Source organism: Fusarium coffeatum (genome assembly GCF_003316985.1).
Source record: "Fusarium coffeatum strain FIESC_28 chromosome Unknown BRIP53273_contig_292, whole genome shotgun sequence".
Taxonomy (NCBI): Eukaryota; Fungi; Ascomycota; class Sordariomycetes; order Hypocreales; family Nectriaceae; genus Fusarium; species Fusarium coffeatum.
In genome coordinates this window covers 90,442-104,312 of record NW_022158083.1, presented here as the reverse complement: position 1 = coordinate 104,312, position 13,871 = coordinate 90,442, and the positions used below count along the sequence as shown (strand labels likewise).

The window sequence follows — 13,871 nt, the reverse complement described above, 5'->3', positions numbered from 1 at the left end:
CCGCTGTTGTATGTTTTTTGCCATTTCTAGGTCCTGGCTTGGCATCTTTTTGCTTGGCACGGTGGCCTTCTTCCTCACAGAGAAAGTGGTGTATTTCTGTTATTTTACTTTGGAACATTCTACTACTATCTTATCACTCAGGATCCTCATCTAACAATCCCGCAACCCTCTCCAACGCCTCTTTCTGCACTTCCTCGACCGTCTGATCAACACTAACAGTTATGACATCAGTCTCATCGCTCCCTGGCCGTTCCAATGCCTCAAATTGACTATGCACCAACGCCGGTCCGGCAAAATGACCCTTCCTCGCCGCAGCTCTCTTCGTAAGGACTTCCTCCGGCGCGTCAAGATGCAAAAAGTGCACGCGCAGATCACCCGCCTTTTCGGATCCTTCGCGAAGAAGATCTCGGTATTGGCGCTTCAGTGCGGAACATGTGACGACGAGATGTTCGGTGCCTGGGCCTTTGGGGTGATGCAATGCGTGCTCGTGAAGCGCCTCCAACCAACCTTTCCGGTCTGCGTCGGTGAGGCCTTCACCGCGGCTCATTTTGTCGACATTTGATTTGGGGTGGAACTTTCGAAAGGTCAGTATATCGTTTTGGAGGATGTTTGCCAGAAACATACATCATCTCCCTCTACAAATTTGAGATCCAGCTCATCGGCCAGATACTTTGCAACTGAAGTCTTGCCAGAAGCCGTGGGACCCGAGACGAAAAGAATCCATCGGTGACCACTTGGCACTGGCTTCGCAGCTGGGTTCGTCAAATCGTTGGACATTTTTGTTTCCTTTTTGCTCATGAATAGGTAGGTATGATGATGTTCTGTTGTTCAAGATTCCCACGTTTTTGGTGGTTGAGGCTCAACCGGTTTGGCGTTTTGCATGGTTGACGTCATAGTGAGTTTGCCAGCTTTGCAACAATGCCATCAGATGAATTACGTATCTTGAGCCAAGCATTCTATAGCTTTCTCACCAATTCCCATAGTAAATATGCGATCGAGATCCCACTGGCCAGAAACATTACAGAAGAGTTATTATCCAAGTCTTAGGCTGTCAAAACAAAATAGTCCAAGTGCTGTTATCAACTTGGATGAGGTCCACAAAGTAGCTTGTATGCTATTTGTGGCCAATTCTTTAAACACTGACGACAACGAATCTTAAATCTGGGTTTCTACGGCACTATGTTTAACCCATGAAATTCATGAGATCGAGCCCTCATTGGCTCATCCAGATTCCCGGAGTGTTGGCGACCTTTGCTTGCGAAAAGGTTTAGGGTAGGATGAGGAGCAAAGTTGATGATCGACAGGTCCGCATCAACGGAAATTGTCTAAGCTGAGAGGAATGGATCGCATGCAATCTCCATACGTGCGTGTTTCACTTTTAATTGCATGCAGTCAAAGTGTTTTCCGAGATAGCCGATTGACATTTCGAATGTTGACCTGTTGCGTATTCGAATTTCCACGGATCGCAACCACCACCACCAGATATTGGCTTGAACAACTCCACATGGTACAACAAGACACAGAACAAATTGTTATCACTCGTGATAATAATGTCGCTCATACAACTCTTTGCTTGAGTATATTGATTCAGAGAAATATTGCTCCTTCAACCATAACATGATCAATTCTCCGCGCGAATCCCATCACACAGCCTCCAAAGCCATCGCGGTTTCAGCTCGCGCCACAGTACCAACCAATATCCCTTCCCTTCTATCTCAAACAATTAACAAACTGTCATCAACGCGTCTCGTTTATCTTGGGTAGAAAAAGGGGGTATCCCGGCCCAAAGGGACGAGCGGCGGTGGAGCACGTGAAATCGGCCCATTTACTCAACAGATGGACACAAAAACTGCCCAAACGGTCTAGATCTCGAAAGCATTGGTAATCACAGAGAAGAGATATCGAAGCGAAGCAGTGCTTCTCCCCACAGTCTGTGCAAGAGTCCGTCTACTCCGTAATACTGCATGCACGGATTCTGGGCATGGAATCTTAGCTGTATCAGCCTTATGGTCAGTGTGCAGGCAGTATTTACGAGGTATAGCTTCGGATTTCACACCGGTCAAGGAAATAACTCGGTGTTGTTGAATCGTGATTGACTTTTCATTCCAAGGGAAATGAACTTGCCAAAGCCGACGCGTAGCGAACACAACCACTCTTCTACCAACCGAACAGAGAAAAAAGAATGCTGATCTTTTTTTCCCACGTGCGGCCGCCTTCGACGTCGTGCCCTTGCATGAATGACGACGATAAAATTCCCATTGCAGTTACTCGCGGCATCTTCCCGAGAGACGATTATTTATTTGACCAATAGTAATTAAATCCAGGCCTTCTAGAAGAAAAGGTGCATTGCATTACTAGCGCGGCTGATGGAAAATTTGATGTGCTAGTGGTAGAGGTACAGTGTGGCAGTGAGGTGAATGTGTACCGCGGACCCGAAGTTGCAGTGGCGCGTGCACACCGGTATGACCGACCATTATCAGGCGATGGATTGAGTGAAATATACTTGTCTTGGCAGGTCATTAACACTTTCTCCTGTATGTACTAGGTAGGTAATGTGCCTGATAATGAGTGATATCTGTTGGGCACAGTAGGTCGGAGACCAAGAAATTGGAGTAACCGGCACCGTACCGCGGCTGGCTTTCTTCGGGTGAGGCAGATCCTTTTAGCTTGCAACCTTTTATCCCTTTCTTATTTACAAGCTTAATCTGCACGCGGTTAGTAGCATCAGATAATCAGGTTTTTTCTCTTAAACCTCATGTTTGACGGCGGCAAGAGAAGACATGTCACAAGAGCAGATGATCATCGCAGGTTTATAGTATGGAGACCGAACATCTTCCCCATGGGGACTGTCTTTATCGCCAAGAAAAACATGTGGTCAACGTTATTATGTTTCGCGAGGTTTCTTTTACGTACAGAGACATGGAGGGCGCCGTTGGGTCTAGATGTTCAAGGTCAACGTGCGCGGTGATTCCCACTGTTTATGTACTCCACCAGCAAGGAAGAGAGGCAACATGGGATTGAACATGTGGTGGAAGCTGAGATGTTCAAAGCTTTTTGTGGATGAGGTTTCAAGGATGAAGGGAGATAAACATGATGTGAGTTTATGTCTAGAGATAACATGTTGATATTGATGATAGTGATAGTGATAATCCTTCTCTTCTACTTCATTATCAGAATCATCATAGACTCGGGCCGACCGTAGACGCAAGTGGAGACGGCGACAAGTGCCGTTCCTCTCCCATGTTCACATCCCCCTCCTCCGAGCCGAGAGCGCGCACTCCAAGAGCGGATATGGCGTCAAGTTTGGAGAAATAACATGCACAGTACAATTTCTCCGCACTTGAAAAGTTGGGGAAAAGTCATCAGACTTACCAACTCTCCAGATTCTCGTCAACATGACACGACTCCCCATGTTGATTTTACGTACGAAAAACTACAACGTCTCCGGGGCCCCGAGATTCATGTTCCCAGGAATGATTCCTCCAGAGAATGGATTCGGGGCAAGTTTAAACTAGATTACTAGACCCAGGGAGTTGGAGAGTCTCGACGTCTCTTTTTGGAGCGAGAATAGCCGCCAGCTGAGTTGGAGAAGATCCGCCGAGGATATCCCTCTAGACTGCAACCGGACTAGATGTACTACCCTTTCTGGTTAAGGCGCGACAAACTCTGCAGGAAAAATTTGATTACATCCGGCATTCGACGGCTCAGCTTTTTACGACACTACCAACACAACGGCGATAAGACTCCATTTTTCGTCAAGGGCAGCCCGTGTAAGATAAGCTACGAACTCGGCCCGCCGAGCATTCAGTGCAGTGAGTCTTTCTTCCTCCCCCCCATGGGGCCTATCTCTGGTAAATTCTCCACCAGGGACCCATAAACGGAGATGCGAGTCAGTTTGGGGTATGGGGGCAAAGCGATCGTCAAACCAAACTCTTTTACGTACGGTAGTAACAATCAATGCTGGGAAAACCGAAGACTAATGGGCTAGACTACCCCAGATGCTAATGGGCTAGAATCTTTGTTGTTTACGTATATATAACCATCCCCCCGGAATGTAATGACTTGGAACTCCAGTCTTTTCTCGTCATCCTAATCTATACGCAAACATGAGCCACTACGACTCGGAGAACCAGGCCCCTGAGCCTACCAAGCACCATGGCGAGGAAGCCGGTGTTACCAACGATGCTGTCTTTGGTACCATCACAGAAGACGGTCCCAACTACCGTAACGTATGTTCACCACCAACAGCACAACACTACTGGGATCTTAACTAACATGCTCAGGTTGGCTGGCTCGGAACATCAGTCCTCATGATGAAGTCCCAAATCGGTCTCGGAGTCCTATCCATCCCCGCCTCCTTCGACGCCCTCGGTCTCATCCCCGGTATCATCTGCATGCTTACCATCGCCGTCATCACCACCTGGTCCGACTACATCGTTGGCAACTTCAAGCGCCGTCACCCTGAAGTCTACGGTATCGACGACGCCGCTGGTCTTGTCTTTGGACGCTTCGGAAAGGAGTTCTACGGTATCTCTTACATGCTTCTCACCATCTGTATCGCCGGCTCTGCTATGCTTGGTCTCTCAATTGCTCTCAACTCTCTGTCTGAGCATGGAACTTGCACTGCTGTCTTCGTCGCTGTTGCCATGGTTGTTGCTTTCCTTACCGCTTCCATCCGAACTCTGGACCGTGTTTCTTGGCTTGCTTGGGTCGGTCTCGTTACTTTGATCGTCTCCATCTTCATCGTCACCGTCGCTGTCGGTATTCAGGACCGCCCTGACCTCGCTCCCCAAGATGGTGTCTGGGTTTCCGACTACAAGCTCTTCAACACTCCTACCTTCGCCCAGGCCATGTCTGCTATCTCTGCTTTCATCTTCGCCTACTGCGGTACTCCCGTCTTCTTCCCCATCGCTGCTGAGATGCGTGAGCCCAAGCACTACAAGAAGGCTCTTATCCTTTGCCAGACTGTCGTCACCATCGTCTACGTCGTTGTTGGCATCGTTGTCTACTACTACTGCGGTACCTACGTCGCTTCTCCCGCTCTTGGATCCGCTGGCAAGGTCATCAAGAAGATCAGCTACGGTATTGCTCTTCCCGGTCTCGTTGTCTCTGCCACCCTCTACACTCACGTAAGTCAAACCATCACAATCCAATCATTAAACCATGTCTAACAAATCACAATAGGTCCCTGCCAAGTACTTCTTCGTCCGTCTTCTCCGTGGCTCCAAGCACCTTACTTCCAACTCCTTCACCCACTGGGCCGTCTGGCTGAGCTGCACCTTCGGCATGGCTCTCATCGCTTATGTCATCGCCAGTGGTATTCCCGTCTTCGGCGGTCTCGTCTCTCTCGTCGGTGCCCTTCTCGGAACCCTGCAGTGCATGCAGCTCTTCGGTGCTCTCTGGCTCTACGACAACTGGACCAAGGACAAGTCTCAGCGCACTACCAAATGGACCATGATGGTTGTCTGGTGTGGCTTCGTCATGCTTCTCGGCACCTTCCTCATGGTTGGAGGTACCTACGGATCCGTCAAGGAAATTGCCGACTCTTACCGTGTCAACGGTGGATCTGCTGCCTGGTCTTGCGCCGACAACTCCAACTCTTCTTAAGGAGTTTATAGAGGAGATGTATAGATTATAAATGTTTAGATGTTAGATTTAGAAATGTTTAATGCAAGCGTTGCTACGTTCAAATGAATATACAAGTCCCACTGTCGCCCGTGAAATGCAACATTCAAGTCGATCTCTGCTTGATTGAGACCCCCCAGAAAGCCACCACTCACAGCTTCGACTCAGTGACATCCCCATTACCTTGGAGATCCCTTTCGATCCTCTCAAACACGCCTGGCCCCTGCTTCCCCAGACCTGTCCCCACCGCAACAGCATAAGCCCCAACCGTTCTCATCCTCCGCCACCCGTCTCCATCGCGGACTCCACCAACACCAATGATCTGTACATGACTCAATTCAGGCACCTGGTCCAGCATTCTTCGTAAAGTGTCCACATTTCCGAGAGCCAGAGGATGCAGAGATGGTCCGCCCATACCACCTATGCCTGTACCAGGCAGTTGGGAACTTCCGTCTTGTTGAAGAATAAGACACGAGCCGAGAGTGTTTGTGGCGGTGATGAAGCTGATTGAGGAAGCTGCCTTCTGCAATGTTTGAATGACGGTCACAAACTGTCCGTGGTGTGTATACGGTGGAGTTTTGATTCCAATCGGCAGTGTAGGACGTTGCGGCAGCAGAGCAAGATACCTTTCGAGAGCAGCGCCATCGTAAGCTGGCGGTGGCGCACCAGGAATATTGGGACAGCTCAAGTTGACTTCCATAGCCAAGGGAAAAGGAACGTCTCGAGAAGCATGTTCGATTCGCCTGTAGCTCTCTTGGATATCCTCCGGCGATCCAGTAACGCTAACAATGAACGTCTTTTTCAAATTCGGAAGTCGACGAGCGATCTCGTTCAACATGTCGAGATACCCATCGAGAGGGATAGGACTGTAGCCCAGAGTGTTCAAGCTGCCCGTGGAGTACGATTTACGGGTCTTTTCAGATGTATCATCGTCAAACCCCAAATTGCCCCTAGCCTCCACATCTGGATCCTTCGGCGGTGTTTGATCCGAAGAAGTGCCTTTATCTGGATCCATGGAAGCAGGATTGAAAAACAGGTATTGATGTTGATGGTGTTGATGGTTGAAGCCATTGATAAGAGATGTGCGGGTCGTGATAGCGCCCGTCGATGGAGATAGCGCGATTCCCATGAGATCTTTGAGATCGGTGGCCCATGGTGTCGCTGAGTTGAGCAGAGGAGGATTGATGAATAATTGAGGCGGCGGCATTGTTACACGTTATGATGATTGATAAGAATTGATGAGACTCGATGAGAATTGATGAGATGTCCTGAAATGAAGATGAAAAAGGAGGGGCTGGAGATTTGGGGCGGTAAGAAATGGATGAGTCAGCACGAGGTCTGTGCCCAAGAGAAGATCATCAACACTCATCTTCCGTAAAGCACCTTGGCGATCCATGAAAGTTCGTCGTTTCTTGATCCGAAAATGTTACAATTTTTGCCATGTGTGAGTACGAATGCGATCGGAACTTTTGGTCTTGGCATGTAAGAAAAGTCCTAGTCCGCAGGACCAATATTGCACAGCCTCATCCATTGCGCAACTTCACGCGAATTGGGTGATACAATCGGAAGAGAGATTTGCTACATAAGAGAACAAAAATGATTTTATTTTATTAAAAGAATTAGCTTTATAGTACTAAACAACTCTTAAATTGCCCTCATATGTCTTCCAAGATTCGTAACATGGAACACCAACCAGCGAACATACCTGAGCTTGCAGGACCATCAGTCTTCGATCATAATATAAAGATTATCACTCTTAGTCTTGTATCGAATATTCTACTCCTCGCTCTAACCGTGGCTGAGCGACCTGCTGACATGCAATTTTCTTTTTCAACAAACGACATGCACAGCGTCAACAACATACTCACTGATGCCATCACACTCCTAGTCATACTTCTTACCAAATGTCTACACAGAAATGACATCCATTCTCATAAAGCTGTAGTACTGGAAAATGCAGTTTGCCTTTTCCTTGCGACATCTCGAATAGACCTGGGTCTGCACATGGCTTGTGAAAGTTTGGCGGCTATCGGATTCCAGCAAAGCAGGGAGTCTCCCCAGATCAGCGAGGCGTGGATAGCCATTTTCACACTCTGTGTAAGGGAAGTGTTCTATAGAAGCAGTGAGTATAATTGGACGCGACTATGAAGAGAAAGCTGACTGATCGGCTGAATAGGTCGGAGAGTTGCTAAAGCATCCGAATCAGCGCTACTGACATCTTCTCTGATGTGGTACCGGGTTGATGGAGCGATCAGTCTACTCACCGTGACAAATAGCCTGGGAAATGGCATTCCATCTTTAAGCTCTATGGGTGGACTGGCTAAGTCAGCGTTGCTCTTGCTGTCAGGAATAATCGGTCTGGTGTCAGCTTGTACATCACTTCACGATAACATAAGTAAGCTACGATTTGGCGACTAAGCTCAAAAGATTGGATTTCACAAGCCTGTGAAGGTGAAAGGATAAAATGGTCTATCATGAATCGCTAATCTATATGTCTATGTCTATTGTAATAGCTTTTTAACCCTCTTGTCAAATCTAAAGTTGACAGGGCTCTCACTTCCCACAAACACAAAACTATCATAAAGCGCACATCCCAGAATAGAACCTATGAGCGTCGCAGCCCAAGGTCCATAAAACCACCATCCACTATGAAATACGTTTTCCTGTCGATATCCAACAGCATACGCAATAACACGAGGCCCAAAGTCAGAAGCAGGGTTCAGAGCAGAACCAATGTTGTAGCCCAGAGTGAACTTGAGAGTCGTAACAAGGAAACCCAGGACTAAAGCGTGCATTCCAGCACCAGGGGGATTGTTTTGGTCGTCACCGAGGGCAAAGACGGCGATCATCATGATTGCGCTGCCGACGACTTGATTGAAGAATGCAGATTTTAGAGAAACCCATTCTCGAGGCGTGGAGAAGAATGTCATGGACATTCCTGTCATGTCAGGATCAACGTAACTAATTGAGTCAGCATACATCGCGTAGGCTAATGCTCCAGCGACGATGCTTGCAACGAATTGGGCGATTATGTAGATGCCGCATTGCTTCCAGGGAAAGCCGCGGAAGATGGATAGGGAGAGGGAAATGGCTGGGTTCATGTGTGCACCCGAGACACCGCCGCCGAGGTAGATGCCGAACATCCAGGCGAAACCCCATGCCCAGCATGATGTCTCGTATGTACCGTAAGGCTGTGACTGTTTGGCGGATAGGTTGACTGATAGAGTACCCGTGAGACCCAGGAATATGGCTACGGCTGTTGCAAGGAATTCGGCGAGTGGTTCGGGATGTCTGGCGCGTATCCTTGCCCACCAGTTTCTCATCTCATTAGGATCCGCCTCACCCGATTCCACACAAGGCTTCTCTTGGTGACCCAATGGCTCGCCATCGACCTTGTGCTCGGGCTGAGAGGTGTTACGATCTTGTCTTGATTCCACTCTTGAAGCAGGATCGCGATGTCCAGGGGTAGCCTGTGCTTCGCTGGGGACGTAGTCAAATACCGGCTGACCAGCATCATTTCGTTTGTCGTTGTGTGCAACTCCAGCTGCCGTAGTCCGACTCTGTTGTCGTTGCATATCGCGCGACTGAAGACTGCTCTGCGTTTGCATCCGGTAGGGTTGTCCGGAATTAGTCCGGGAAGTATATCCAGGATGGGTTTCATTCGCAGACTCCTCCTTCACAATCGCCATCTCTTCATCAATCTTTCCATCAGGCTTGATCGGCTTCAACACCTTGCGCCTCACCTTATGAGGAAGAGGCTTTCCAAGACTAAAGATAGGTTTCTTATCCTGCTCTCCAAACCAAGGGTTCTCCTGGTAGTACCCATCTTCCGCGGGTGCATAAGTGTGATGGTGTGAAGAATGTTGCGGCGCTGTAGGACGAGTGGCAGTGCCTTCACTAGACATTCTTGAAAAACCTCTGTTGGACGTCGCCGGTCGTCGACTTATACGCGATGAGAACCTTGAGGGTAACCCATGGAGAACACGATGTCTAGAGTTTGTCGATTTTGACCGGTCTGTACCTTCTCGGTCCGAAATAGTGCTGGGAATACGATTTGCGACATTGCCGAGATGGACTTGGCCTGGTGTTGAAGGAGTAGTTGGCTTTGAAAAGTAATCGTGATTCTGCTCTTGCGGTCCAGGCATATTGAATACCAACAAACGATGATAATGTTAATACTGTTTCTCTGAGGACTAGGTAAAAACAGTTTTATAAGTCTTGCTTTCAGGCGACGCCCTTATCACCATGACGTTAACTCCTCTCCACAAAACTGGTGGTCGCCCGGAGGTTTCTCTCCCCTTGGTGGACTATGGAACCGCAGTTACAAGGTTTAGCGCGGCTAAATCTCTGACAGTGGAACCGCCACCTGCCAGATGATAGTAAAACGGGCCGCGATCGAAAAGATTCGCCTTTTAAAGGATGTGATATTCATCGAGCCTACTTTTTTCAGGAACCCTTTCGTCCAAAGGAGTGCCCAATGACTCTTGTTCAGAGTTTTTGTTCCTGTGCCGGGTTGTTTGCTCCTACATACCAGGGATACGAGCTGAACAAACTCCCCGAATGTTACGTGGGTATTTTGATACAGTGGACCCAGATCTTGGCTGTCTAGAAAATTCTTGCTTGAGCTTTGATATTCTTTTTTATTGGTATTTTCCCGATGATGGGGGTTACGGTAATTGAAGGGGAATGCCGAAGCTTGTTCGACGGGACATCTGCCAGGAACGCTTGCGGATATACGGTAGTATGTATGACGCAAGTAGCAAGGGTCTACGGTTGACATGTAATTATCATGGGGATGAATTCGTAACCAGATGATATCTTGGCTTGGGCACCAGGCTGGAGGCTCTGGATGGATACCACGAATCTGGCAGAATATGGGCAACGGCGATGGACCGCCCTTGTCTCACCCATGTGAACAACGTCATGAGTTCTGATGAGAATCAAGCTACGGATATGGGAACGGCTATTCCTCATCTCATGACAGAAAAGAAGCAACGATAGATATCGCGCCCGGAGGTTTGAATCCGGCAAATTCATTTGATCAGCGGGCCCTGGAACATTTCTGAGTTGCTTGCTTTTGACAACGTATTTGTGGATGCATTTCCCCTCAAGGTACTACTAGCGACGCGACGATCGACTGGAAGTAGATACCATCTCTTTTGCAGAATTTGGAAGCCGGAACCATACACGTGATAGGGCTGGCCAAAGTCAGTGTTGGGTTGGGCATCACATTGACAGCCCCCGCGACCCTGCAAATGAGTATGATCGGTACGCTAGGCGAAGGTTAGTGCGAGCGTCGTGATTAGATTGTGATAAGAATAAAGGGTCTGTTCCGTGTGTTCGGTCTGACTAAACGGCTACTGTGACTTCCGAACACTAGTGGAGGAGATCTTCCGCACGATCTGGTGAACTATTTTGGTGGGTTTCAAGATTTGCCCTACGGCAGACATTGTATCATACTATCCTCATCGTGTTTATTGCCTACTGGAGTAGATTAACAGCTAAAAGCCGACATTTACAAGCTATTAGCCGCGATTCCATACATCCGCCGCCGACGTTTCTCAATATTTCAGCTTCAACGATTACTAACCCTACCATAGGTCAGGAGCGTTAACTCCGAAGTCACATTTTCGGACTTAGTCGACATTTCTCACGTTACAATAGCTCGTGAGATAAGGTTATACTTCTGGGGCGAGACGATGCATACTATTCGCGGCAGTCATACTTCCCTGTGGGAGGGCTGCATTTGTCAGCAGATGTTACAGCCGAATCCTGCTTACGAGAAGATGAGAAATAACGACTCGGACGAATCGAAGGTGTTTTGATTCGGCCGAAGATCCGGTCCAAAATACGTTGACTTGCTTGGATAGAGAAGATATTAGCAGTATCCTCAGTGCGTAATCGAGCTAGTATTGAGTTTCGACAACTTATGTCCGAAGCCAGCGTCGCAGACTGTAGCATATATAGAAATATCCATGACATGTTCCCAGTGGCTCGAATCAACTGAACCCTATCACCAATATGTCTTTGAGTCTCAAAAACGCAAGACCGCACGCTTTCGGCTGTCCAAACAACGAACACTCAGATCGCAAATCCACAATGTCTACAGAACAAACTTTCCAACGTCATGAAATCCACTCAGCTCGCGACGCTGTCGCAAACACAATCCTAGACCGTCACAGCACTCGCGCCTTTTGCACCGGTCAAAAAGTCCCCATGAACATTATCGAAGAATGTTTCAGTGTCGCTCAGCATGCGCCTTCTTCCACGAATATCCAACCTTGGAGAGTGACGTTGACGTCTGGCGCGCCTTTGAAGCGTCTATCTGCTGCTCTTGTCGAAGCTTTTCAGAATGGGGAGGAACTCAAGGTTGATGCTATTCCTGACTCGTATAGTCGTTATCGCTCCGAACTGGGACACCACGTGTATGGACCGAATGGTTATGACATTCCTCGTGGAGACACGGAGGCCATGAAGAAGACTCTGATTGACAACTTCAAATTTTATAACGCTCCGATAGTGGCGGTTATATCCATCGACAAGGAGCTCAACAAGGGCGATATCCTATCTGTTGGAATTTATCTACAGACCCTTCTTTTGCTGTTGACTGAGAAGGGTTTGGGAACTCAGGTTTCGGCTGCTCCAACTGGATATCCGGACATTATCAAACGAGAGCTGGGCATTGATGAGAATCTCGACATTCTGTGCACGCTGGGAATCGGGTTTGAGAATAAGTCGCAGCATATCAATTCGTTGAAGATGCCGAGGAATGTTTGGAAGGAGAATGTTAGGATTGTTCTTGATTGAGAAAGAGAACCCACATGAGCGGTCGATCATTTGTCATTCTTACTATCACAACAGTTCATGTTCTTTTGCAGAAAGTATCGCTGGTCTTTGAGCAGAGGAGATGTCGTGGTATCAGAAGAATTGGCCGGCGTAAGCATAAGAGACCACATAATTTAGTCATCTTATGCAAGCTTAGGCTAGTCATTAGGCTACTTTATTTCTGTAGCCTAAGCCTTGGAGGATAATTCTTCTGAAAATCACCTGGGAGATAAACAATTCAAAGGATTGATCGCCATTTGACCTTGGAGGTTGGAGGATTTAGTGCTGACGTCAGTGCGTTCCATCAGCGCTTGGATGCCATGCTGTGCCACCTCATCCTCATCATCAATCTCACCTTCATTTTGCTCATCGCAAAACTTCATCGACTTTCAACATTCACCATGAGTAATTCTTGTGAAATCCCCCAAGGTCGGGAGTATGCCAACGAAAATGTCAACGACGACCCACCAAGCGCAAGTGCGCTAACGGCCGCCGACGCGATTGAGGTCTTTGATGAAGAGGGCAAGAAACATACCTTCAGAAGCATCTACAAAAGACCAGACCTGCCAAAACGTGTTCTCGTCGTCTTTGTCCGCCATTTCTACTGCTGCGTAAGTGCCTCTCGTCAATACTGACCTCCCACTAACATATCAGTCATGTGTCCATTACACCAAATGGCTCGTCGAAAACGCCACCCCAGAAAAGCTCCAAAAGCTCAACACAGCAATAATCATTGTCGGCCACGGCGACCCAAAGCAAATAGAAATGTACCGTCAAGAAACAGGCTGGCAATATCCCATCTACACAGAGCCCTCCGAGAAGATATACAGCACTCTGGGTATGATCAAGACATGGAAAGATGGGCCGCCGAATAATTATATGCCTCATTCGTATGCTTATGCTGCGTATTGGTCGATTAAGCTGGCGATTTGGAGATTCATGCAAGGATACCCGGTGTTTTCTTCTGGTGCGCCGAATTTGCAGGGCGGGGAGTTTATGTTTGAGGGGGAGGGAGAGGAGAGGGTTGTTACTTGGTGTCATCGAATGAAGCATTCGAGGGATCATGCTGATACTGATGAGATTAGTGAGGTTCTGGGGTTGAATAAGGTATAAGCAACCTTATCTGTAGAGAGAGGGAGATATTCGTCTGGATGACAGTGGATATGATCTGGCAATATTCTACGGGTGTTTACGGTACGCTGGGCTTCTGACGTATAGGGCTGACAGCGTGTCATCTTTTAATCCTTTGTCTATAGTTTCTTGTTGTCAAGATATAAGAGATTGTTTTTTCACCCAATAATATGCGATTGAATGCGATATTCCCCGTCAAAAAGGATGACTGCAGCATTGAAAGTGGCAACGAAGTCTTCAACACGCGCATTCGGACAACGCTGTTTTACCGACAACGAATCATCACCTAA

General features: G+C 47.9%; 6 protein-coding genes across 6 annotated transcripts; 3 read left to right on the top strand and 3 right to left on the bottom strand.

Moving 5' to 3' along the window:
- Window positions 1–133: 133 nt before the first annotated feature.
- On the bottom strand, window positions 134–777 carry FIESC28_10271 (uncharacterized protein; the record flags this gene model as incomplete). Its single annotated transcript, XM_031164405.1, has 2 exons — window positions 134–574; window positions 625–777. 2 exons carry the CDS (start codon window positions 775–777, stop codon window positions 134–136), a joined length of 594 nt encoding a protein of 197 aa, XP_031011579.1.
- A 3,329-nt stretch (window positions 778–4,106) lies between these two features.
- FIESC28_10270 (uncharacterized protein) lies at window positions 4,107–5,607 on the top strand (the record flags this gene model as incomplete). The annotated part of the gene is made up of 3 exons (XM_031164404.1): window positions 4,107–4,229; window positions 4,284–5,129; window positions 5,185–5,607. The coding sequence occupies 3 exons, from the start codon at window positions 4,107–4,109 to the stop codon at window positions 5,605–5,607; spliced, it is 1,392 nt and encodes a 463-aa protein (XP_031011578.1).
- A 169-nt stretch (window positions 5,608–5,776) lies between these two features.
- FIESC28_10269 (uncharacterized protein) lies at window positions 5,777–6,832 on the bottom strand (the record flags this gene model as incomplete). Its single annotated transcript, XM_031164403.1, has 1 exon — window positions 5,777–6,832. The coding sequence occupies one exon, from the start codon at window positions 6,830–6,832 to the stop codon at window positions 5,777–5,779; it is 1,056 nt and encodes a 351-aa protein (XP_031011577.1).
- A 1,294-nt stretch (window positions 6,833–8,126) lies between these two features.
- Window positions 8,127–9,770, bottom strand: FIESC28_10268 (uncharacterized protein; the record flags this gene model as incomplete). The annotated part of the gene is made up of 1 exon (XM_031164402.1): window positions 8,127–9,770. One exon carries the CDS (start codon window positions 9,768–9,770, stop codon window positions 8,127–8,129), a length of 1,644 nt encoding a protein of 547 aa, XP_031011576.1.
- Window positions 9,771–11,724: 1,954 nt separating this feature from the next.
- FIESC28_10267 (uncharacterized protein) lies at window positions 11,725–12,432 on the top strand (the record flags this gene model as incomplete). The annotated part of the gene is made up of 1 exon (XM_031164401.1): window positions 11,725–12,432. One exon carries the CDS (start codon window positions 11,725–11,727, stop codon window positions 12,430–12,432), a length of 708 nt encoding a protein of 235 aa, XP_031011575.1.
- Window positions 12,433–12,851: 419 nt separating this feature from the next.
- Window positions 12,852–13,563, top strand: FIESC28_10266 (uncharacterized protein; the record flags this gene model as incomplete). The annotated part of the gene is made up of 2 exons (XM_031164400.1): window positions 12,852–13,061; window positions 13,105–13,563. The coding sequence occupies 2 exons, from the start codon at window positions 12,852–12,854 to the stop codon at window positions 13,561–13,563; spliced, it is 669 nt and encodes a 222-aa protein (XP_031011574.1).
- Between the last annotated feature and the right edge of the window lie 308 nt (window positions 13,564–13,871).